At 42.9% G+C, this 23,930-nt stretch overlaps 1 protein-coding gene across 2 annotated transcripts in view; it reads right to left on the bottom strand.

Moving 5' to 3' along the window:
• Positions 1-1,522: 1,522 nt before the first annotated feature.
• Positions 1,523-23,930, bottom strand: part of SKOR2 (SKI family transcriptional corepressor 2) — a 33,412-nt gene continuing 11,004 nt past the window's right edge. For both annotated transcript variants that reach the window (XM_074533188.1, XM_074533189.1), the window contains exons 5-9: positions 17,455-17,520; positions 16,965-17,063; positions 12,993-13,060; positions 4,745-4,809; positions 1,523-2,254 (exon numbers count right to left, since the gene is read on the bottom strand). In XM_074533188.1, the coding sequence (XP_074389289.1) occupies positions 4,747-4,809; positions 12,993-13,060; positions 16,965-17,063; positions 17,455-17,520 (296 nt within the window). In that variant the 3' untranslated portion in view covers positions 1,523-2,254; positions 4,745-4,746. The remainder of the gene's footprint in view (positions 2,255-4,744; positions 4,810-12,992; positions 13,061-16,964; positions 17,064-17,454; positions 17,521-23,930) is intronic.

Genomic DNA, 23,930 nt, shown 5'->3' with positions numbered 1-23,930 from the left:
GGAGGCAATTTCTTATTGAGCAGTGGGGTTGCTTTATGTCTGGGCAAAACTTTTGATCTATAGTGGTAAGAGATTTTACCACCAGCCTGCAGCTGGGTTCATTCATCACAGAAAGCAGCACAGTGTCACTCTGTGCAATAATCTACAGAGTATCCTGTACCCTGAGTATTCCCAAGTGCAGCTAGTTCTGCATCTCATAAAGGATGCAGGACCTGATTGGGAAAAGAAACATGAGGACTACAGAGCTATGGGGCTGCTCATGTTGGAGAGATGACAACTTAATCTGCAAAAAAGACAGCCAAAAAGGCTTGATAGATACCTATGAAATCATGTCAAACATGAGGAAAATGGAGAGGGATAGCCAGTAGTCAACAATTTGTCTCATCCAGTACAAGAAATCCAGGGCATAAAATGAGGCTAAATTTGGCAACTCCAATCATCAGAAGCTGCTTTTCTCTTTTTTCCCCACAAGCTGTATTTAAGCAGTGGAGTTTATTGCCACAGGATGCTGTAATCTGCTAAAACTGTGTCTGGGTCTTAAAAATTCACTGGTTGTGTTCATGGAAGAAGAAAAAAATCCATTGAGGGTTACTAAAAGCAAGACATCATGTCTAGGTCAGAAAACCCATAAGCAGTAAATCATTAGTAGCTAAAACAATATTCTGGGAACATATCTGTAATTGCTGGTGTGCTTTCACAGAGTATCTGATTTCCTCCGTTCCTGGGAACAGGCTACTGGGACAGGTGAAAATTTGAGCTGCGCTGGCCCAGCTTTTCTGGTGGTTTTGCTGTTTTTGTTTGTTTTGGGGGTTTTTTTCCCACGCCACAAAAGCCATAATTCTGTTGGTTCCGTGAGTCCTGTCAGCTCACCTAACTCCAGAGCAAACTGTGCAGGGCAGGGCAGGAAAACAGGCTGTGCCCTTCCTCCCCTGCCTGCCATTGCCAGCCCTGCCAGCTGCACCAAGGAACTGCGAAGCCAGGTGAGCTAATCTCACAGGAATTTGCTGGGAATATTGGGAGAGATTTAATCTCACAGGAATTTGCTGGGAATATTGAGGGAGCAGCTCTGCTGGGCATGGCTGAAACCACTTTTGGGTGCTGTTGGTGCTGTCCTGGTGTGGGAGATGCTTTGTGTTTGGGACCAATCCCTTCAGCAGGGAGGTGGATTCACTCAGGAAAGCCCTGACAATCAGGGTGGTGCAGGTCACCAAGGAAAGACCTGGGGGAATACGGATGCAGTCTTCAAAATCAACTGACTGCCTTTATTTCTGTGGATCTACAAGGCACGTCCTGAAATTGTACTAAATCTGCTTCTTCTGAGCGTTTTCAAAATAAGCGGAGGCAGAAATTTCCACCATGAAACTCTTCAGCACATTATTTGGAAATTAAAATGCTTCTAAAAAGGGGATAGATTTCCCAGTTGTTTTCTTCAGTGGACTAAGCATGGCATTAAATTACAGGGAAGCTCAACTATTATCTCATACTTTTCTTTTTTTTTTTTATTATAGACTTTTTATCCACATGAATGATAAAGAAACTACAACAGAGTTAAATACCTTTTTTGATAACAGTGATTATATTCTTAATTACACTCAATATTAAATTGTAAAATATTTCCAGAGGAGTACAATCGTAATTCATACAGCAGGCAAAATACCAGAGGGGGGGAAGGGACGAGGGAGAGGGGTGTGAGAATCTCCAGACTGCTTTTAAAAAGCACTGTGTATGGCTAACGCTGCTCTATCCGTCCGTCCGTCTGTCCACCCGTCCATCCAAACGTGGTTCTGGCCCATCTGGTGAGACGTTCACTCCCTTCCATAAAACAATCACTATTCCAAAGCAAAAGGTGAGCTGGCAGGTGTTGTCAGTGCCTGTGGCATTGAAAGGACCAGCAGTTCCTTTCACAGCTTATCTGCACGATTCAAAAGCATTTTTTTTTTTCTCTATCAAGCTCAATAGTCCTTCTAAAAACACAAAGACTTAAACTTTGGTACCACCAAAAAAAAAAAAAAAAAGAAAAATATCAAGGACAGGCATTTTTTTTTGTTGTTTTGTGTTTACTAATAAATGGCTGCTACATTCTATTTGACATGGTTGTCCATGATACTATGAGGTCACTTGTCCTTAGGTTCAGAGGAACCTGATTTTTTTTTATTTAGATCCCCAAACACTTCCATTTCACAGTCTATATACAAGTCAGGTTTCTGACTGGGTTATAACTTATAAGGTAACAGCTGCAAAAGCTCCTGTGCTTCTGGGAGTAGAAAAAAAAATAAAAAAGAGAGGGAGAAAAAGAGAGAGAGAGAGAAAGTATTATCAACATTAAGCCAAAGTTTCAGACACTGACAGAATTATGACATTTATTTACAACCCTTGGGAAAGGGACACACACGTGGGTCACCTGCTCTAGCAGCACCCCCTGAGATTTTGACATTTTGATCATGGTTATCTGCTTACTCTGTACTTACTCCTACTAATTTTATTTTTAAGAATCTGCTTCTTCTACAGCCCAGGCCAACCTCCATCATCTTTCCTATCAAGCCCTTCTTAGATACTCTCTTGAATACCTCTATTTTGTGCATTTCTGAGATCTCTGTGTATGAGCAGCTCTTCTTTTTCTAATTCCCCCTACTTCTCCTCGGGGATTTTTTTGGTGAATCCACAAGCCAGACTTTGTGGCACAACCCAGTGAGTACCTGTGGGTCCACGTGGAAATATTGTCAATAAAGATGCAGTGCACACTTTAACTGACTGCAGTGCGATTAAACACAGCCCGATCTGCTGTGGGGAGGAGCAGAGGGGCTCAGGGCAGCAACTGAGGGGTTGCTCTGCCAAAGAGAGAGTTGGAAACCCCTGGGAGTTCTGCGAGGGCAGGGATGTGCAAACTCGAGGGCAGGGATGTGCAAACACGAGGGCAGGGATGTGCAATCACGTTTCCTCTTGAGGAGACTTCTCCTTCCTTGGCACATCAAGGACACAAAACTGCTTCTGAAGAGCAGAGCAGGGGTTCTCTGCCTGGCTGGCTCAGCTTAGCACTTAAGCAACAGCAAATCTTCCAAAAGCACCGGGGCTGCGTGGAGACATCCCCATGGTCCGCGGGGATGCAGCAGAAGCAGCGTGAGGAGCGCATCCATCCTTGCCACCCTCGCCAAAGGGAGTGGATGCTCGCTGCCAGCACTGCCCCTGCAGGGACTGGGAGCTGCTGGAAGCCCGGTGATGGGAGAAAGCTGCTCCTCTCCTCCGATGCTGCCATCCTCAGGCAGGTTTTTACTGAGCATCCAGCGCTGCAGACGCGGCGCTGGGGCAGGACCTGCTGCTCCTGACCTGCTTGTTTTATTCGGGGTGTGAACTACGCTGAGTTTGTTTTAAATCAGCAGCGCTCAGATTGCTGTGAGCTCGATTGGAAAACGCTGGCAGTCAGTAGGGAAGTGTGCACAAAGCCAGAAGAGACCAGCTCGGGGCTCAGAATAATCTCCTTATCTTGGCAGGCAGAGCTCTGGGCCACAGATCGTGGCTGTCTGGTTACTCTGTGCTTACTCCTACTGCTTTTGTTTTTAAGAATCTGCTTCTTCTACAGCCCAGGCAAACCTCCATCATCTCTCCTATCAAGCCCTTCTCAGATACCCTCTTGAACACCTCTGTTTTGTGCATTACTGAGATTTCTGTGTATGAGTAGCTCTTCTTTTTCTAATCCCCCTAGTTCTCCTCAGAGATTTTTTTAGTGAATCCACAAGCCAGATTTTGTGGCATAACACAGCAGCAGGGCTACCAGCTTTTGGCATCTGTCTCCAATCTCTAATCTTCTTGTTTTACCGGGAAAAAACCCAAGAGAATATCATTTAAATATTAAAACTTCAACACCCAAAACTGGAATCTCTTAAGCCACTGATGGTGAAGGTGTTTCTACTAAATGAACCCTTCGAATAGACAGTCCTGAAAAATGTAGTGTTTGGTTTGGGAAGGCTCTGCACATGGGCAGCAGAAGAATTACCTTCTGTAGGACACTGAGCTTCAGAACCACAGTCAGGGGGTTCTGTGGGACTCCCAAAATATGCTGATGCACTGCTTTTTCCTGGGGCTAAAGCAGTTCCATTAAGGGCAGAAAAACTCCTCCCTACCTGGAGCGTGAACATTTCTTTTTGCACTCTGAATGCCAAGGTATTTCCCTCCTTCCACTGAAGGTACATTGACATTGATGACACTTTGCAGTGTCAGGAGAAGCACAAGCTCAGGCAGTTAGAGGCATGGAATGGTTTGGGTTGAAAAGAACCTTAAACATCCCCTCATCCCACCCCTGCCATGGGCAGGGACACCTCCCACTGTCCCAGGCTGCTCCCAGCCACATCCAGCCTGGCCTTGGGCACTGCCAGGGATCCAGGGGCAGCCACAGCTGCTCTGGGCACCCTGGGCCAGGGCCTGCCCACCCTCCCAGGGAAGGATTTTTTCCTAATATTTAATTTAAAGTTTCTTTAAGATTTAATTTAAAGCTACTCCCAGTTTGAAGCCTTTGTCCTGTCACTGCAGGACCCATAGGTCAGCTCCCAGCACTGCATCCCACCCCAGAGAAGCCTTGTAATTTGTGCCACATGTGATTTATCAGCTTTAGACTGCAGCACAGAGAGGGCTTTGGGACCAGAACCAGGCACATCAAACAACAGAATGATCCTCTTAATTCCTGCAATGGCTGCAGGGGAGCACAGGCAGCCAGGTCAAGTGGAAGGAAGTCTCTTTCTCACAAACTCACCTTTAGCTTTTGCTGAGGTGTGCACCGAGCTTTTCTTTCCTGATCAAGCTTGCTGCATAGGGAATCTGGAATGACACAGAAACAGAGACACTGCTCAAGCCAAGGTTTGGCTAAGGAAACACCCAAGCTGGAGATCCCTGTAAATGAAAGGTTTTGTTTTCCTTCCTGAAAATGGGGAGGAATTGTAGGAAACAACACCTTAAATACAAAGGTTCAACTCTTTATGAAACCTCAGGGAGGTTGAAGCAGAAATAAAATTTTAAATGACCAGAATTAAAACAACACATAGAATCTTAAAAATCTGTGTAAAAGATGCATTCTGATGCTTTGTTTGTATCAGAGGCTGACAAAGGATAAAGCCACCTGTGAGATCATAAAAAGTCAGCTGTCTGTGGCAGATCAGGCGATGCACACTGATCCCTGCTCAGCCACAATACAGCAGGTTGGGAGCGTGAGACTTCGTGTATTTATATCCCCCTAATTAGGAAGTTCATAATAGTTATCTCCAACTTGCACCAATCTGAAGGGAAGCCACTGAAGTGGAACAAATAATTAAAGAAAAACAGAGAACATGGGCATATTAGGGAACACTGTTATATTTAGAAACAAAGTGGGATGATGTGCTCATTGGCCAGAGGGAATACATTACAGGGCTGCTCTTCTTCAGTGCTGGGCCTTTAGAATGCAACAAAACTAAATTGCTCTGAGATTTCCCCATAGCTGGGAATCTAACTGGCTACAGATTCTTTGATGATGACTTTTGGAGGGACTGCTGGAGGAATTAAGGCTGGGAGATCAAAAAATCCTGTGTCCCTGCGCTCCTAGGTGCTGCTGCACACTGAGCTGACCTGCTTCTGCTGCCAGGCACTCCAGAACATGCTCACAAATAATGTCAAATATGTCACTGCAAGATGGCAATTCTGTCACCTGAAGTCAGGATCAAGGCCTTAACCTGCACAAACAGCAGAAGGAACAGATGGGCAAATGCAGAGAGTTCAAGCAACCTGCCCCACACGCAGTGAATTTACATCCGTATCCACTGACCCCACATGTTCCTGTACACCCCTGTTTTGACTTTAAATACATTATGCCCATAATTATTTTAAATACTCTATGCCCATCCATTATGAGGGTGTTTGTGTGAATTGTGCCCAGCCATTGTGCCTCTGGGCTGGGGTAAAGCATCGTGCCTGCAGAGACAGAGAGACCTATCCATCCCTGCCTACCTTAACCAGGAAAAAGAGGAGGGAAGGATTGGGATGAGAGGAGAGAGAGGGGCTTTTGAAGTTTAGACATAACCCTTTCATGTCTTGGGGAAGGAGGTCAGTCTGGCTGAAAGCAGCAGCACCAGGATGCAGCAGTGTCTGTGGCTGAATGAAAGCAGAAACCTTTCACAGGGGTGTGCTGCTTCCCCCCTGCACTGCCCTGGAAAGGGGATATGTGTGTGCACAAATCACTGCTGACCAGAACAGACCAAGATTCCAAGTGTTTTGTCTGACTACTCTTATAATCCCTACCCCTGACGGAAGATAACAGGAATCAGGAATTTTGTGGCCGGATCCCTCCCCAAGACGCAGAGCTGTCCCCTCCATGTCCCCATGCACAGCTGCCTTCAGGACAGGGAGATTGCAAAGGCTGCAAAACTCCTTCCCAAGCTGCAGCAGAGAGGGGGTGCAGAGAAGCTGCTTCCCTGATCACCTCTGGCCATGGTTTGGATGCAAAAGGGAGCCACAAGCAAAGTGCACAGAAAGAATCAGCACGTTCCAGCTGGGACCTGTGGTGCCTCGCCAGCTGATTCCTGCCTCCCTCCCACCCACGAAGGCCAACTTGGGTTTGCATGGCCACAAATTATGTAGGACATCTCCCAGGCTGTACTGACCTAGATAATACAGCGGGGTACATTCTGTCAGAAATTAACTGTTCTTAATCCACTTCTCCGCTATATTTGGCATCTTTCTAACGCGTGTTGTTTTACCTGATCTCCTGGCAATTGATGGCAGTGGGAGAGGTGGGTGTTCAACAGGGAAATGACTGCTTTCTCCATGAGTTAAATCATCTACAATGTCATGTTCTATTTCTGTCGTTGTCAGAGCATTCAGTAACTCTGATGCTGTGGTGGAAGAGGATTTAGGGCTCTTCCTGGCATAAAGGTGTACAGAAATAATAAAAGTGAAGGCAGTTAGTTGGGTTTTAAGCAGCAAAAAACCCAGTTTTTGTGACCAGGTCCACATTAGTAGGAAACACAAAGACAGCAGATCTGAAGAGAAACTCCAAGCAAAATGCAATATGGACGCTGCGGACATATTTATATATATGTGTAATATGGACAATATTGCTACACGCTGACTCCAGTCTAATCCTGGTACCCATTAGGAACTGGAGCACAGTCCCCTGTGCATTCCTGGAGCACATTTCCATTTATTCCACCTGGAAGGAGCCCACTCAGCAAGCCTGGAGCCTGCCCCATGACTCAAACCAAAGCACAGGCAATGGATAGGACTGAGGAGTAATTTCTGAAGTTCCTGTCTGATCCCTGTTTACACACTCAGATATCGAAGAAATTTCACCATCCTCTTTCAGAGGCTTCACCTCTGCATCCCATCTCTGTTGAGGTACACGATTTTACATCACCCTGCCTTCTGTTGCCTAGAAAAAATATTTTGCACTCATGCAGAAGCTGAGGCTGGCTTGTGGCTCCCTGCACATCCACACCCATTTTTGATGAGAATTTCTGCAGATTCTAAAGGAAAGGAAGCTTTCTGCTTAAATTTCTACAAGGCATTCTTTTCTTTAACATTTGAATTTACTGGAGAAAGAGGCACAGCTCCATCCTATCCACCCAAGGCATATCCACATGTGGTGTCAGGATACAAGTTTTGCTCACCTGTCTTTGAAAAAAAGAGCAAAACGAAAAGAAAACCAACCAAAAAACTGACAGCAAGAAATAAAATTCTGGTGAAAAGAGCTCACTTTCCTGTACACAATGAGGGATGAGCCTTTTGAGGACACAGGACACAGCGTTCCAGAAATGTTCTTTCACCTGTCATTATCTGTGTGCCTGTGAGCAGGCACTTCAGCACAAGATGCCACTCAAGAAACCCGAGAGCCATTCTGCTCAACAACTGTTTGCATTCCCTGCAAGGTCAATCATCTGAGCTGCACCACTTGAGGCCAAGCACAGAAATCACAAATGGCACTGAAGCACTGCCGTTTCCCATTTCCTGCTTTTGAGAACCCAGATGTCCCCACACAGAAACGTGGGTGGTTCTTGTTTGGATAATGAATACATGAGTTGTACAAAAGCTTTTCCATAAGCAGTGTAAACCAGGAATTGGAATGGTGCTCTTCTGAATTACAGTGCAACCCAGAGGGACAGGCTCTCATGGCTCTGAAGATTTACCAACATTAACCACATGGTGGATTTTTTTTTTCCTCCCTTCTTTTAAACACTCTGTCAATCTCTAAGGATCAGGGTGAAAGATGATGCAGAGATGGAAATCGGTTTTGCAGAGAGATAGTTCCTGATTTATTTTATTGCCTGACTCTGAAGAACAGAGTTGATTTAAAGGAGCACTGAGAGCAGAAATTCATAAAACACAGAGCAGTTCCAGATGGATCCAGTTCTGAGCTCTGAACATTATTATCAGCCTGAAGTGAGGCTGGTAAGGAAGAATTCAGTTCGTGGGAGCATAACCTAATTAAAATATCCCAAACAAAACCAAACCATCATTTTTCACTTAATCTGGAAAGACAAAGGCCTGCCTGAGTGTTTCACATTTCTAACACACCTCAAAATTCTGTCACCTTTTACCCCAATGTAAAATCAGTGGGATTGATCATCACCCAATGATCTAAACCACCATGGGTGATGAACAGCACCTGAGCTTTCCCTGATGGACAGGTCAGCACTGAGAACCCACAAACTACTTGTAAGGCACCTCTGAGAGAAAATTAAGAAAAGCTCCTCAGTTTGCAGGAGGCTTAAATTTCCTGCTTGGCATTCTACTTTCCTGTGGCCATGTTTGAGAGAGGTTCATGAAAACTTTAAAGGATGAAAATCATAATGCTGGCAGTGCTGCTTCTGATCTTTTTCTCTCAGCAGGTAGCTGGCAGAAAGTTCATGGTTTTAATGTCTGTTCCACTAACACAGTTGCTCAGAGGACAATATCAGACAGATGCAGAGTCTCGGGCAGAGGTGACTTGGTACTTGGTTACGGTGCTGGGCTGTTCCAGCAGATGAGTTCTGGTCTCACTGGACAGAAACTAAAAACTCTAAAGGCAGGTGAGCTCTTCTAAGGGTGTACCACATGTGTGATGTCTGAATTTCCCCCATCCTGCCGAGCAGTTCCTCCTCTCTGGCCCTTTCTGTACCACTCATTAACAAAAGCCAGATGACCCTCAGAATCTCAGAATCATTTGGTTCAAAAAGATCTCTAAGATAATTGAATCCAACCTTGCCACCAAAGCCCAGCTCACCACTGAGCCATGTCCCCAAGTGCCACATCCACACAGCCTTTAAGCCCCTCCAGGGATGGGGACACCACCTCTGCCCTGAAGAGCTGACCCCAGTGCTTGACAGTGAAGAATTTTTTCCTAATATCCAGTTTAAACCCTCCACGGCACAAAAGGATCCACATGCAAAATCCACATTTTATATATGATCCCTTGTACACACCCTGTACTCAGCCAATTTGGGAGGCAGCACTTTGCCAGATGAGGAAGAGAAAAATGCATTCAGGGAGTCTAAGATCCACTTTCTTGTTAAATACGATGATTGGTTGTTTCCTAGCATTTGGCCAAGATCCTGGCACACGCAGGTTGCAAAACTTCCTGGTAGCTGCGTCAGACACTCGGAAAACTCTGAAAACTGAAATTCCACCTGGACATCAGGAAGAAATTCCTTACTGGAGCCGTCTGCATGGAGAGGCTGTGGAGCCTTCCTCACTGGAGGTGCTCAAAACCTGCCTGGAAATCTGTTCTGAGCAATGCGCTCTGCGGGACTCCACTCCAGCAGGGAGCTTGGACTCGGGGACCTCCAGCGGCCACTCGCAGCCTTACTCATTCTGTGATTCCCATCAAAACGAATGGCCACACACCAGCCTGCTGCTCCAGCAGCCCTCTGAGCCAGGCTGCCTGCAAAGAACCCAAATCCCGCCAGTGAAGATGTAAAAGAACAGAGCTTTTTTCCCAGCGTTTTCCCAGCGACCTGAGCCTTACTCCCGGCTTTCAGAAAGCGATGGAATATTGTTATTTTTGAATTCTGGCTCGGGCAGAGCAGCAGGAGCAGCGGGAGCCGCTGATCCAGCCCTGCTTTAATTTAAGCCCGGCTCAAGCTGAGCGCGGAGTTAGCGCTGCAGTGGCGGCCGGCGGGCGGCAGAGGGCACCCGCGGGCCGCGCTGCCTCCGACCGCTCCCAAAACAGGGAAGAATCTCCCCAAAAAAAGGGGACAAAAAGCGTCACGGCCAGTGCAGGGCACGAGCTTCACGGCAATCTGCAGGGGGTGTTGGTGCTGGGATGTTTTCAAATGCAGTCAGGATAGGTTGATTTTTTTTTCCCGTTATCGCGTTCGGCTTGTATTACAGATATTTCCGAAATAGCGAACACGCTGGGTTAATTTATTTTAGTGTCTGATTGCTCAGTTCAGGGTGAGTGAAATGATCGTTCTGGAAAAACCTCTCTCTGGTACCCACAGTTACAGGGGATCAGGGGATGACAGAATCATTTAGGTTGGAAAAGTTCTCCAAGATATTCACATCCAACAATTTTCCTTGCACTGCCCAGTCCACACTAATCCATGTCCCCAAATGCCACATCCACACAGCTGTTAAACCTTTTCAGGGATATTCAGGAAGGACTAATTTAAGCTGTATATCTTCAGCAGTGAGAAGAGCCAAAAACCCCCTTGACTCTAGTCATCTCTATTTTTTTGTAGAATAATTTTTAAAAGCAATTAAGTCCCATTCTGTGACTAGTTACATCAATAAATTTTGAGCTTAGTACTACAAAAGCATACACCTATGAAGGTCTAATTAAAACTATGATTTCAGTATGTATGAAGCGCTTCTGCTTTTCTCTTTGTACTTCTATGTTAACAAGAAAATTAAGTTAAAGCCCTGTCAAAGTAGTAGTGCAGCATCTCAGGTACAAAAAAAAAAAGCACCTAAAAGTGCCAGTTAAAAACAAAACCACAACAGCAATTAAACACAAAATCAAAAGCTTTTGTGTATTCTGCACCAATTCATCCATGCAATAACCCTGGAAGGCCAAAGTAGTTCTATCATTACCACATTCAGTTCATTAATCTTAATTCTAGATATAAACATACAAGATACATTCCCATGAATGAATTAAAGCCACTGCTGGGATTATCATCTCAAAAGTGCTGACTCCATTTCAGTTATAAGCCAAGACATCTCTGAATATTTCTGCACCCATTTTGGCAAACACACTCATTATTTGCAGGAGTCTCTCAGTTTTTCATACAAACATCTTTTTATCAGTCTCAGTGATCACAACCTGCCCCACAAATATAAGCATAAAGACTTACTGGTGATTCAACAACATTTTCATTAGTAATAATTAAATTAAGGCATCTGTAGTGAGGGAAGAAGTCCTGAATTGCTGGTGCAGCACATTAAATGTTGAAAATATTCTCTGTAAGTACATTCAGCTCTGTTAAATGATTAAATGACTCTTAGTCTGTCCACAGCACAAGTCATTAAGTGAAAAGGGTGCGAATTACTTGATCATATTTATTTTCCTGACCAAGGAAATCAGGAAAACCACCACAGCTGGCTTGCTGGAGGTCTGGGATATCCAGTTCCAGACACAACTTCACCACAGGGCCACAAGGTGAGTGGCAGAGGTGATCCATTCTCTCCCTGCGAGGCAGAGCTAGCCAGCTCCAAGTTCAGCTGACACAAGAGATAAGGACTGGGGTGGGCCCACAAACTTTGTGCTTAGAAGTTCTTTGCAGCAGGAAATTCAGCTGGTCACCTGCCTCAAGCCCAAAGCAGCAGAGGAAGTGCTTTTCAGGATGGCATCCTAATTACTATTTTCTGTGACAATAAAATTCACGTCTCAAGTAAAACTTCCTGCCTGTCGTCGGGACACAAAGGGGGACACAGTAACAATGGGCACACTAAAGGAAAAGAGTGCAGACCAGCTGCAAAAAACACCCAGAGATATTTTGGACCCAAGTTTCCTCCACAAACAGCCTCTTTCAAACACCCTCCATGTCTCATTGAAATCTCTGCAGTCAGCAGGAACGGGGCGCGTGGATGCTCGGCAGCTCTAAAAATAAGGCCAGTCCTAAATGCCTCTAAACGTCGCAGCACCAGTCTGACAATCCTGGCCTTCAAATTTACTTTTATGTCCTAACCCATCAATTAGAAAATGACAGTACCAGGAGGCTGGGCAATGCCCGTGACAAGCAGGAGGAGAATTTCAATGGGGGAGCATGGGGCTGATTCAGAGAAAGGGGGATATTTCCAAGATTGCCCCAAAAACAAAACTCATTCAGCAATGTCAGATTGATCACAGAGAAAGCACCAGCACAGCAAGCATTAGCTGACAGCCTCACCATGCACTGCTCTTGAAACCACACTAAGCATTCATTTACTTGAGTGTGGAACAGCTTCCCATGCTCCAGCCCCTTTGCTTGCACAGGATTAAGAACGTCAACTTTTCAAAACAACACAGCTGAATGTGATGATCCAGAGCTGCACTAGCACACAGGCAAAATCCCTCTTGGTTTTAAAATAACAAGCAAGAGACCCAACAGTAACGTGTGCCTGCACTGAACTGTGTTTTGGCAACTTGATCCTTTACTGCTGAGTTAAGCACTTCTTCTAGTGTCTGAAATGAGAAAAAGACACATCCTAAGGTTTATTTTCTGGTGGGAAGCAGGGATTGAGCAGATTCCCTAGGCAGAAACGTTTAACTGCTCAAAGTTTACTGATTCACTCCTCCTCTCTGCAGAAGCACCTCTCCATGTCGAGTCGACACATTTTGTTTAGTTGAAACAAGTTTAGTTGAAGACACATATGGTTACTGTATGAAAGTAAATCTCCAGGTAATTAGGCTCCAAACCAGCTGAGAACTGCGTGTTTACCTCTTGCTAAATGTAAGGCAATAGGAGCTTGGTAATGATGCATCTACATGGCTCACATTGGAAAAATTTGAGGTGTAAGCTTAAAAAACACAAAGCAGCAGCCAAGGACATTTTTATCAGAGAAAGTAAACTTACAATTTGTAGCTGCTGCACCATTTCTTCTCTGTACGCCAGCTCCCGCTTCATCTGATCTTGAAAATTGTCTGTATGAGAGGATAAAAAGTGCAATAATTGAAACAGAGACCGCACGGCAGTATTGACACCCAGCTAAGCTAAAAATCAAGCCCAGTCACTACTGAGGCATCACAAAGCACTACAAAATTCCTTCACTCAATTAAAACACACGCCTAATAAATATGTGTCTAATAGGAGACACCACTGACACCAGAAAAAAATCTGGAAAAGTTAGATTTCACTACTTCCCCCAGCAGAAAATGTAGAATGATAACTTTGTGTTGCTAGCATTTATCCCCAGCTATTTTCCTGCACGGGCAAGGCTCTGCAGTCATTAGTCAAACTTTTTCAGGCCCTGAAGAGGAGAGCAGGAACTGCTCTTCTTTGCTTTGGCATAAATCTGTTGACACCAGCAGCGATGTCCAGCGTGTGAGAGGAGAAAGCGTTCAAGGATGCGGGGTTTGATTTGTGGTTTGTAGCATCGTGCTGACGGCTTTTAACAAAACTGAAGCTCCATAAAGGGTGATGTGGAATTTGGAAGGGAGAAAGTCTTTGAAAGAGAGATCCCGGGCAGCTGGGTTACAGCACAGGCTGGCCTTCCTGCTCCAGTAGATTGCCCTTCTCTGATTTTCCTCCTAAACAACGAATTCGGACAAAACTTCATTTGTTAGAAGACTAACTGATGCTCTTGTGCTCCTTAACACTCCTGTTGGTGGGTGGGAAAAAGAGGAATATAAACAAAACTGTTGACAAGAAACAGGGGACTCCAAGAGCTGCCTGATGGAGGTCAGGGTGAAAGGATGGGCTGTTAAATGGAAGAGGAAAGAAAACCCATCAGAGCCACTATCATTTTGATTCAAGTAAGGAGCCTGTCCTGGAAGAAGTAACAAGGGGGCAGAGCTCTGTCCCCCTCTCAAAAAAGAACTTTGTCCCCTCTAAATGATGAACTGAAGTTGTTGTTTAAAAGAAAAGGAGGCAGGGAAAGAGCAATGAAACAGTGAAAGAGCAGGAAATTTTGGCAAACTGAAGCCCTCAGGAGTGCAGCACAACCGCATTGAAACAGACATGGTGGTGTTATCTCAGTGAAGTTCTTCAGATTTCCAATAAATTCCCACAGAACTGTTAAGCCTATTCCCTCTACTCTGACTTGATCAGAAAAATAAGCCAACAAAAATAAATTCCTCTTTCCCTAGCTCCCCACAAAATTATGAAAAGGTAACTGCCTCCTGTCCTGGTCGCTAAAGTTGCAATGATAATTGCAGCTGAGGTCCTCCAGCTCCACTCTGAGTTGGCTTTAAGGAGAAATTTTCCTTTTTCCCCTCAATGCTTTCCTCCCAGCTGCCTCTTCACGGGCTCATCACCTCTCCAAACAAACAGCTCAGGGATCTTGCTCAGCCCTGCACAGCAAATGCCCAAGCTCACAGTGGAAATGGGGTGTTAATGGTAGGGACAGCGTTTTTTTTCGGCGGCATTTATCCGAGTCCAAGCGCTGGCAGACAAAGCCATAAGCAGTACCCAGGAGAAAAGATATGAATATTTAAATAGCTTTCTTAACACAAAATTAAATACTTTAAGTACCCAGGCTGCATCTCCACCGTTTTATTGCCGCATTGTTTAAAATGCAGACGGACAGAATGCGGAGCAGCCGACACGGAGGGCACAAACCAGAGCAGGGCTCCAGGAGAGCTCACTGTCACCATGCAGAGATGCTTGCATCTTTATCAGGACAGCAAATACTTTGACTTTCTACATGTGATCTGATTTCTTTTTAATTTTTTTTTTTTAATTTGAGTGATCTCTGCATTGAGAGATCTTAAAGGCAAAAGAAAATTTCACCTGCAGCTTTCAAGCCCAACAGCAACGTGAAAAATACAAGGTCTTGCTGTTTTGTAAATTTTCACAGTCCGTGTTTCAAGCAGGTTCAAGAGGCCACAGAGAAGACTGCAGCATAGCACTGCTTAGGGAGCTTGCAAATAAGCTCAGTTCTCATTTAGCAGTGATTTAAATGAGAGGAGAACTCTGAAACCAAGCACCATTTACTGCACAGCCCTGTTGTGAGCAGTGGCTTGATGCTGTGAAGGTAGAGCACCCCAAATGTGCTCAGTTCCCGGTGGAAGACGCCAAAGAGGTGACTCCAGACCTCAGTGCAGGCAACCTGACATTTTCTAGAGAGAATAGCATTGCTTCCATATCTCTCATGCTGCCTCCCAGCTGAAACAGGGATGAGTTTTCAATACAATTTAAATTTTACCTCAACTTTCCTTTAGTTGGATCTCCAAAAACTCCTCTGCCTGGCTTCTCCCTGCCCAAGACACCAATACCATTCTAATACACAACCTAAAGCAACAGCCCAACAGCAAGAGCCTAGAACAGCCCCTTCTCTTATGCTAGAACACACAATGCAACAGAGGACAAAACACCCTCAACATGGATTTACACAGATTTGCTTTACAAAAGTAATTTTTTTTCTTTTTTTCTTGTTTTATTACACGTGGAGGAGGGGTGGGTTTTTTTGGTAAATCTAAATCTGTAAATAGGCTTTACGGTCACTTGTAGGTTTGGTTTATAGCACATTATCTGTTTTCTATTTTAATCCTGAAGAAAATTGACCACTACTTTATGGTACATTGAAACCACATATTTTTCAAGCCAGCATACAGCAGTCACCACTTCCTTGGTTGGCCGTACTTGTTCTTTTCTTTTATTTGAATTGTATTTCATGTGGTTTAATTGCAGTGTTTATTTACATGGCAAAGACAGAGCATTAATTTTACTGTAGAAGAACAAAAGGATAAATAAGAGACTTGAATGGCAAAAGTCCAAGATGCCATTTCGCCAATACCACACAGCAGCGTTTTGATCCCCACGAATTATGTGAAAATTACCTCACTCCCAAACCCAAGTAATGACTGGATTTATTCTGAAGGATGAGGTTATGCTCCTTTCATTAATATCTGTATCATGTCAAGTAACTCTTCTTTACTTATGGCGCTGTCTACATATTTCAATATTCAGGCCAAAGATGGAGTCATTCCCAGATTCCTCATACTTCCTTGCCTCCCTAAACATACCTATCTGATGCTACAGAAAGGGGACAAGCATATTTTCTTTGAACAATAGGAAAATGCTGTCTGTGTTCCCTCTTTTTCTGTGGGATCATCCTGATCTAGGTGGGATTTCTCCTGGAAGAATGTTTCCACCGTTGCTCCAGTGTTGTTCGAGTGATCCCAGCCAAGGGGTCTTTTTCCACATCTCTGCACAATCAGCCCAGCCTTCTGCCAGCTTCAGAAAAACCCTGCTCAGTGCCCATTTTGTTTTACTTGAGATGTGCCATGCACATTCCATCGCCCTGGGCAGCAGCACCCTGCTCAGAAGCCGTGGTGGAATGGCCATCTCAAATGGCCTTTCCCAACAGGAAAAATCCAAGCAGGAATTTCTGCTCCTTAAAAGGCCAGATCAATTCTCCAGTATCAGCTGGAACCTCCCAAAAATGAGTACTAGAAACCTCCTGAAAACAAGGATTAAGTATCTTGTCTTTAGAAGCCCCTGAGGGGTGTTGGCTGAGACACCAACCTCACCGTACCCCATGAGGACCCAGATGTGTTTCTGTGCACTCACTGTAATCAATGCTATCAAAACTAGTAGGATGCACACCAGAACAAACATCCAGCTTTGTGTTTTCCCTACAAAAGACCTGCTTGGGCAGCTGCAAAGCCACAGCCGGGGTTGAAAGGGGCCTTAAAAATCACTTCATTCCAACCCTGGGGACACCTTCCACCATCCCAGCTTGCTCCAAGCCCTGCCCAACCTGGACTCAGCAGAACCAAGCCCGAGATCCTGGCAGCACAACTGAGAGCCTGTCTCATTTTATCAGCCTGGCAGCAACCAACCACAAACACGCACAACACCAAAACCACAGATTTTGTGTCTTACTGAAGACTGGGAAAGACGCGTTTCCTTTCAACACCTGGAATTCCTGTTCCAGCCTCCTCCGCAGGTCGATCTGCTCAAACAGAACCTTCTGGAGTTCCTCTAACAAAGAGAAAAAGTGGTTTTGATAATCTGTATAAATAATTCTTGAAAGAACAGTTGCAGAGCAATTCATTACTCTAAGACAAAATATTTTAGCACTTATTAAAAAAAAGAAAAAAAGTGTTGCATAGACCTACCATAGATTTTGTGCAGAAAGCCATGAATATAAATCAATGTAATATATTATTTTAAAGTATTATATTACAGTGTCATGTATTGATTGATATATATGCATTAATCTCAATTATATCCACCCAAAGGTCCATATATTATTCATATGTTACTTGACAAGCTTAAAATATGGCGCAGAACAAAAGTGCCCCCTATTATCCTCATATTCTATTAAAACAAAGAGCAGTTTTATAATGTAAGAGGCCCTTATTTATTTTACCTTTCCCCATATTTTCCACATCCTTCTTCAGAGAATGAGGTGAATTGGTTTCTTGTGTGTGTTCTCCTTAAAAAAAAGAAAGAAAAAAAGTTATTGATTTACTGATGGCACTTTTTGTCAGAGCCGTCCTTACTATGCATCCTCTTCAGAGAATCTGGAGAAGAAAAAAAGGGGCAAAAATATAAAGAAAGGGTAAGATCAAGGTTTATCTACAAATTTCTGGGTGCATAGCACAAGTATTTGTGAATTCATATTTTCCCTAGTTCATGGCCTCTTGCAGGCAATAGCTGATGTCTCCTTGATATTCTTCTTGCTGAGCTGATTCCTCCTTTCCCCCTAACCCCTCTCTTGAAGATACTCTTATCAGAGAACAACTGGGAGCAGGCAGAGAAAAGGGAAGATCTTTCTCTACAGTCTCATCTCTTCTCTCAACGGGAAGCCCATGCTCTCCATCTGGGCAGGACCCTGTTCCGAAATCCACAGGAAAAATGCCTTTTTGCCTTCATCAGCTCTCCAGCTTTATCACCTTCCAGTGCTCCATGGCATGGGTATGCTGCCATGGATATAATTTACATCCAGCTGAGATAAAATTGACATTAGTGGTATTTGCATATAAAGAATACAGCTCCCAGGTCAGCCAATTGAGGGACTCAATTGTCTTAGGTTGCTCACATCAACTTTTAATCATATTACAGCACAGAATTTTCCATGTAACAGAATTTTGCTATTTCCAGACACATGCATGCTACTTCCTTCAGCCTTTTTTTTTTTGTCTACAAATTGAATTAAATTTTAAAAAAATTAAAAAATCACAAGTTGTGAAGTTCACCTGAATGACAGTTTGACTTGGAGCTGAACTTTCTGACAAAAGGTGTTACTTTCACTATCCTCTGCAATTGCAAATTTTATCCTGTGATTTCTATGAATAGCTTCTATAAAAGTATGAAAAACTTTTCTAAAAATAATAAAATACTACTTAAGCTGAAATTGATGGGAGAATTTCTGTTATTTACAGCTTAAGTAGAAATGGACTCTCAATAATTAAGAAAATATTTGGTAAATAACCAATTATTGAACTAATTGGATTAATTCTTGTTTTAGTCCAGCCAGTAAATACACATCATTAACTTGACTGATAAGTAATCACAAGAGACATATATATAAATATATGCTTATGTAGTTAGAAGAGAGATTCATGGAGAAAATACCTTGGGTTTTGATGTTTCATTTGGTTTTGCTTTTTTTCAAAATAAAAATCCATAGCACTGAATAGGTCATTGGACATCATACAACAGTTACTTTAAAAATTATTGTGTCATCACAATAGGCTAATTTTAAAGCTGAATTGGAATGTCTTGCAATAGATGCAGTCAGAAATCTTTTTGCAAAACATTTTTTTCTGTTTTTAAAAATCGATGCAATCCTATATCCAGTAAACCTTGAAGTTATAGCATATGAAACCTATCCAATAGCTCTGCATTTTAGCATCTCCACTCTCTTCAATCCTTAAAAAAAAGCCAAAAAGCAACCACTCATTCAGGAAAAAACATTTACACAACTGGTATCTGGTGCCAGCAATTCCATTTTAAAAGCTCATTTATGTAACGTGGTGATTTAAACAAAAAAAATCATTTTTGTGGGATATTTGGTGAAAACACAGGTGAGTTGTCTCACCACAGTAGAAGATATAGCAGGCTTAAAAATATATCACCTTTTGGGCAGTGGTTTCAGGGGTTTCCACAATGTAAAATGGGTTTGTCGAGGGATTCTTTTAGCCAGCATGATCCTTTTTTAAACTGGATGGCCATCAAAACAAAATATTTTGTCAGATAAATTAGGGTACACTAAATCAAAAGGGAGAAATTTAAGTTTAGGAAGGGTGAATTTGCTGAATTGCAAATACTAGCATATTCCAAACCCATTTTTTTCCATTGAGGTACCCTTTTCTGTGCGCTTTATATGCAATTTTGAGGGACAACCAGCTCGCAGACAGAACGTAACTGGATTTTTCAAGGAGAAGGAAGGGAAAGGGGAAGAGACTGGAGTATGGTGACAATAATCCCTTGCTTGGTTGAGCTCCCAGGGCTGCAGGGTTTGAAGCTGCTGACTCGCTGGCACAGAAAGAACTGCATCAAAATGAAGATAAGGGCATGTAGCATGAAGAACAACTTCCCCAGCATCTGCAGCCTCCCTACTAAGCGACTGAAAAAGGCCTGTTAGAAAACCCTCCATGCTTGCACCTGAAATAAGTAAAGAATGGGAGTGGAAAAACGGAAGTATTTAAAGGCCAAAGACAGGATATACAGTTTTAAAGAATAATTGCATTTCTAAACTGCTTTCTGATGTTAAAAAAAAATAAATCTCCACATTATTATTGTTAACAGCAGTAATAATCAGATGGGTTTCACCTTTCCTGTCCCCCTGAAAATTATAATCAGGAGTCTGCTCTTCTCCATTTTTCCATACTTCCCAGAGGCCTCATCACGCGTTGTGTACTGTTCTACCTTAATTGAAAGGGAGGAGGTATTGAATATTTAACCAGCTTCCCTTCTCTTAAATGTTAATTAAAAGCTAAATAGGTGTTTAAAAACAAACAAACAGAAAGCCCAAAGAATTTTAATCAGTCTAAGAAAAAATCACTTCCCCTACTAATAGCTCTACCATAACTCTCCTGGGCCTTGTCCGCACACAAACTTACGCCATTTAGAGCAGCAGGACTGAAAGCTGTGCCACCCCTCTGTATGGACATGGAGATTTCCTTTAGGAAAGGCTATTTCAGTTTGTTCAGGAAAATCAAACTGTGCCTCTTGGATGAGGGGAAAGAGGGTGAAATATTTGCAAGCCACTTAAAAGGCCTTGGCGAAAGCTTTGGGTGCCTCTGCTCTTCCCCACGAGCATAGACATTGTTTTTCTGGAGTAAAGGTACAAACAGCTTTCTTAACCTGAAGTGTGAACACCCACCCATGAAGGACACCTCAAAATTGCTCAAAAATTGGTGCTGTGAGAAACAGAGGCCTCAGGGTTGGATACTGGCACCGCCTCAGCTCCTGCGGTGCCGCCATTTTATAGCTCTACGTCCACCCGAGAAGCTTAAGACTTTAATTTTTAACGTCTGGATTTTTAACATTTCTGAACCTATTCTCCTCAAAAGAAATTCACTTTGCCCTCACTGTAAAAAAAAAAACAACAACCAAAAACCAAACAAGCCAGACATAGCCAGGTTACCCCTTCATGCTCTGCCACCTCCTGCAATCCTTCCCCGGGAAGCTCTAAGGACGCTCTCTGAAAAGCAGCTAAAAAAATTCCACACAGTCCCAGACAACTCAGCTACCTCAAAGAGCTGATTTGTCCTGCACAGAGCATGGATGGTCTGGGAATATAATTCCATTCTCCCCGATCTATGCCCTGCAACTGGTCCCTAGCTTGTGCTCTCCACAACTCTGACCACACCTGCGGTTTCAGACCATGTTATGTAAAACCATCTCCTCTTTCTCTGTGTCCACTTCATCCGTGCTATTCCTGGACAAGCACTGTGCTTTGCAGAGCCCACCACATCTGCCAAAAGCTCTGCATCTCACCCCTGATACTGTGAAGCCCACCGCACTCCAGGTCCATCACAGCTTAAACACCCAGTAATATCTTCAGCTGGAGAGAAGCGCCGTCTGCAGACACAAAGACCACAGCAAAAAGTTGCTGCTGTCTTCTGGATATAAATATATAGAGATATATACATTTATATCCATTTTTTAAAATGTAGGCAGATGTGAACCAGCAGACTTCCAGCGCTCCAGAGGCTCCCTCTGCATCTGAAATTAAAGACTCTAAGACATGCAGAGCTCTTGCATATGTCCTGAAGAGATTCTAAACTTACTGAAAATATTCATGCATCCTGCATATTCATGCCACTTTTAGGGGGGAATAATCAATAGGGTATTCAGGACTTAGCAAAATATGTCTACTTTAGGAAACTCAATAAGCATTTTTTAAGTGTTTTTGCGCACCAGGACTGATAAATGTCTTAAAAAATCTGGAGTTTCAAATGGCAATTTGCCCCCAAAAGTGATTTAAATTTAAAACAAACAAGTTCTTTTTTATGCCCAGATAAATTCTCATTTGTAACATCCATTTAAAGTTTAAAACACGAACATCTGATTAAAAAACATCCGCATTGAAGTACTAACAGATAGAGAGGAAAAGGAGTTTCAGGATTTCAAACTAAATACTCACAAACCTAGGCATTACCAACATAAGATACTGAAATTTTTAAAAAAGATTAGGAATCTGTTGGCTTTTGGTCTGAACCTTATTCATACATCTGAGAACTATTCCATAATTTTATTTTAGAAGCACAAAAGGTAGAAAATTTCAAATTCTTGATGTGTTTTAAGTGGACTGTAATATGCTCACCAGATTCCAGAAGATGAGGCTTTAAAAATGAGCAAAACACACCTAACATTAAGAAAATTGCAATAAATAAAGATATTCAACAATGATTAAACTTTTTTAATAATTAAAAGAGATTTCAGGAGGTACTTAATCTTAACAGATGAGAAATGAGAGAAATAAGAGAAATAAGGATGCAGTCCTACAGTCCGTCTGCAGATTTGTCTATCATGCAGACCCAAGTATTTATACACAATCTTAAGTATTAATACGCAGTTCTGGATCCCACATCTGAAACCTCATCTTGCCAACTTTTAACTTTTTTGGGTTTTTTTTCAAATATGACCCTAATAAAATTTAAAGTTAAATTCTGGATGCAGTACTTTCAACTTTTCCCAGTTAAGAGTACACAGCCGTCCAGTCTGCTGCACAGTAAAAGCTGAGCTGTTTTCAACCCTCTATAAAGTATTTTAAATCTACAGCAAATGCAGTATTTGCAGAGTTGCCCTGAAAATACATTTAAGAGTAAATAAAGGAAACTTGGCTCACCATTTCCAGCCTGATCTTTTCTGAAACTGCCTGGCAAAGCAAAGATCGGAAAATAAAATAGGGGAAATTGCAGCAAGATTTGAATTGTTGTTTATTAACACCCATTTTTAAGGCTCCCCTTTCTAATGAAAACCGATTAATAATTAGACTGGTTGAGGAGCAGCTTGCAGAACTCCACTTCTCTTTAAGGAACACGCAGCCTTGCAATGTTCTCCTACCCTTCAGCTCCAACCGATGAAGGAGGCTCGGGGTAGCAAACCCAAGGAAAATGGACCAGTTACATAAGTTAGTCACAGTTACCTCTCCAAACTGCCGTGGGATTTTGAACAATTTCGAGCTCTTTCCAAGCCCTGGCTGGCAGGGAAGGAAGGGGTATTTTCACTGGCAGTTTTCTGGCCATGCAGGATGAGTGGCTGTGGGATGCTCAAGCCCGCATCTATTTCAGCCTTGGAAAGAGCTCTGCTGTGGATCTGGGAGCTCAATGACACACGGAGACCAGGAAGCCAACATTTGCACCCAGAAGCAACCTTCCCTGGCACAGAAAACCCTGCTTTTGTTTTAAGGCTCTCTTTAGTAGGTTTAATATATAAATACAAGTCCATCTCACATAAATGAGGAATTCCCAGGACCACTTCATCTTCCTTAACCTTATTAGGAAGGCAGAGCTTTAAGCAAATCACAAACCTATAAAGTTATATTAAGGAAATTCGAGACCCTGGATATTCTGCAAAATGGTTGGACAACCAAGCAGAAAAGCAGTGAGAATAAAATCCACCAACTCTGTGGAAGACTAAGGCCCAATCCTACAGAGGTGGACTGATATAATTTCCTCAGAAGGGGCTGCTCATGCTTGGAGAGTGCACAGAAATCATCTTCAGGATGAACACCTTGGCCTTAAATATTTTGCATTTCTTTACAGACAGTCTATCTCAGATCCAGTCCCAAGACCGTCAAACATCCAGGTGCTCCTCGCATTTTACTCAATATACTCAAGACTACGAGCAGAGTCAAAACATGCAGGGCAGTAGAAAAACCCTGAAATTTACATTTAAATTTACCATGATGACGAACATATAGCTAGCATGGACTTACAATGTTAGTTAATAGAAAACTACTGGAGTTTTAGACAGGGAGAAGACGCTGCAATATCTAAATAAAAAGAAAATCATAGCCATAATTTACTGCTTTAAATGAGCATGGACACAATAGTTCTGTAAAAGGAAAAAATAAACCCAACTTTTTTTCCCAAAATTAATTAGCCACAGTGCAGGACACTGACTATGCACAGTATTCCTAAAAATTCTCAGGTTCTTAAGGTTGACTTCTGCTAGTGTCACTGCTGTGCTCTCAGTGGTAATTATTTGAGAGGGTAGAAGATAATGAGGTGTTATCCATTGGTCCACAACCTCAATCCCTCAACCACAAAATTTACAAAACCCTAAAACACTGGCAGGTTTCTTCATCGTGTACCATTGCTAAAGCAGGTCTTGTTATTAAATGTTTCTAAAAAAAATACTCTCTGAAATGGGATACATTTGCAAATG

The sequence above is a fragment of the Zonotrichia albicollis genome, chromosome Z (genome assembly GCF_047830755.1).
Source record: "Zonotrichia albicollis isolate bZonAlb1 chromosome Z, bZonAlb1.hap1, whole genome shotgun sequence".
Taxonomy (NCBI): Eukaryota; Metazoa; Chordata; class Aves; order Passeriformes; family Passerellidae; genus Zonotrichia; species Zonotrichia albicollis.
Note: the sequence above shows the minus strand (reverse complement) of the source record. Positions and strands in the feature narration are given on the sequence as shown.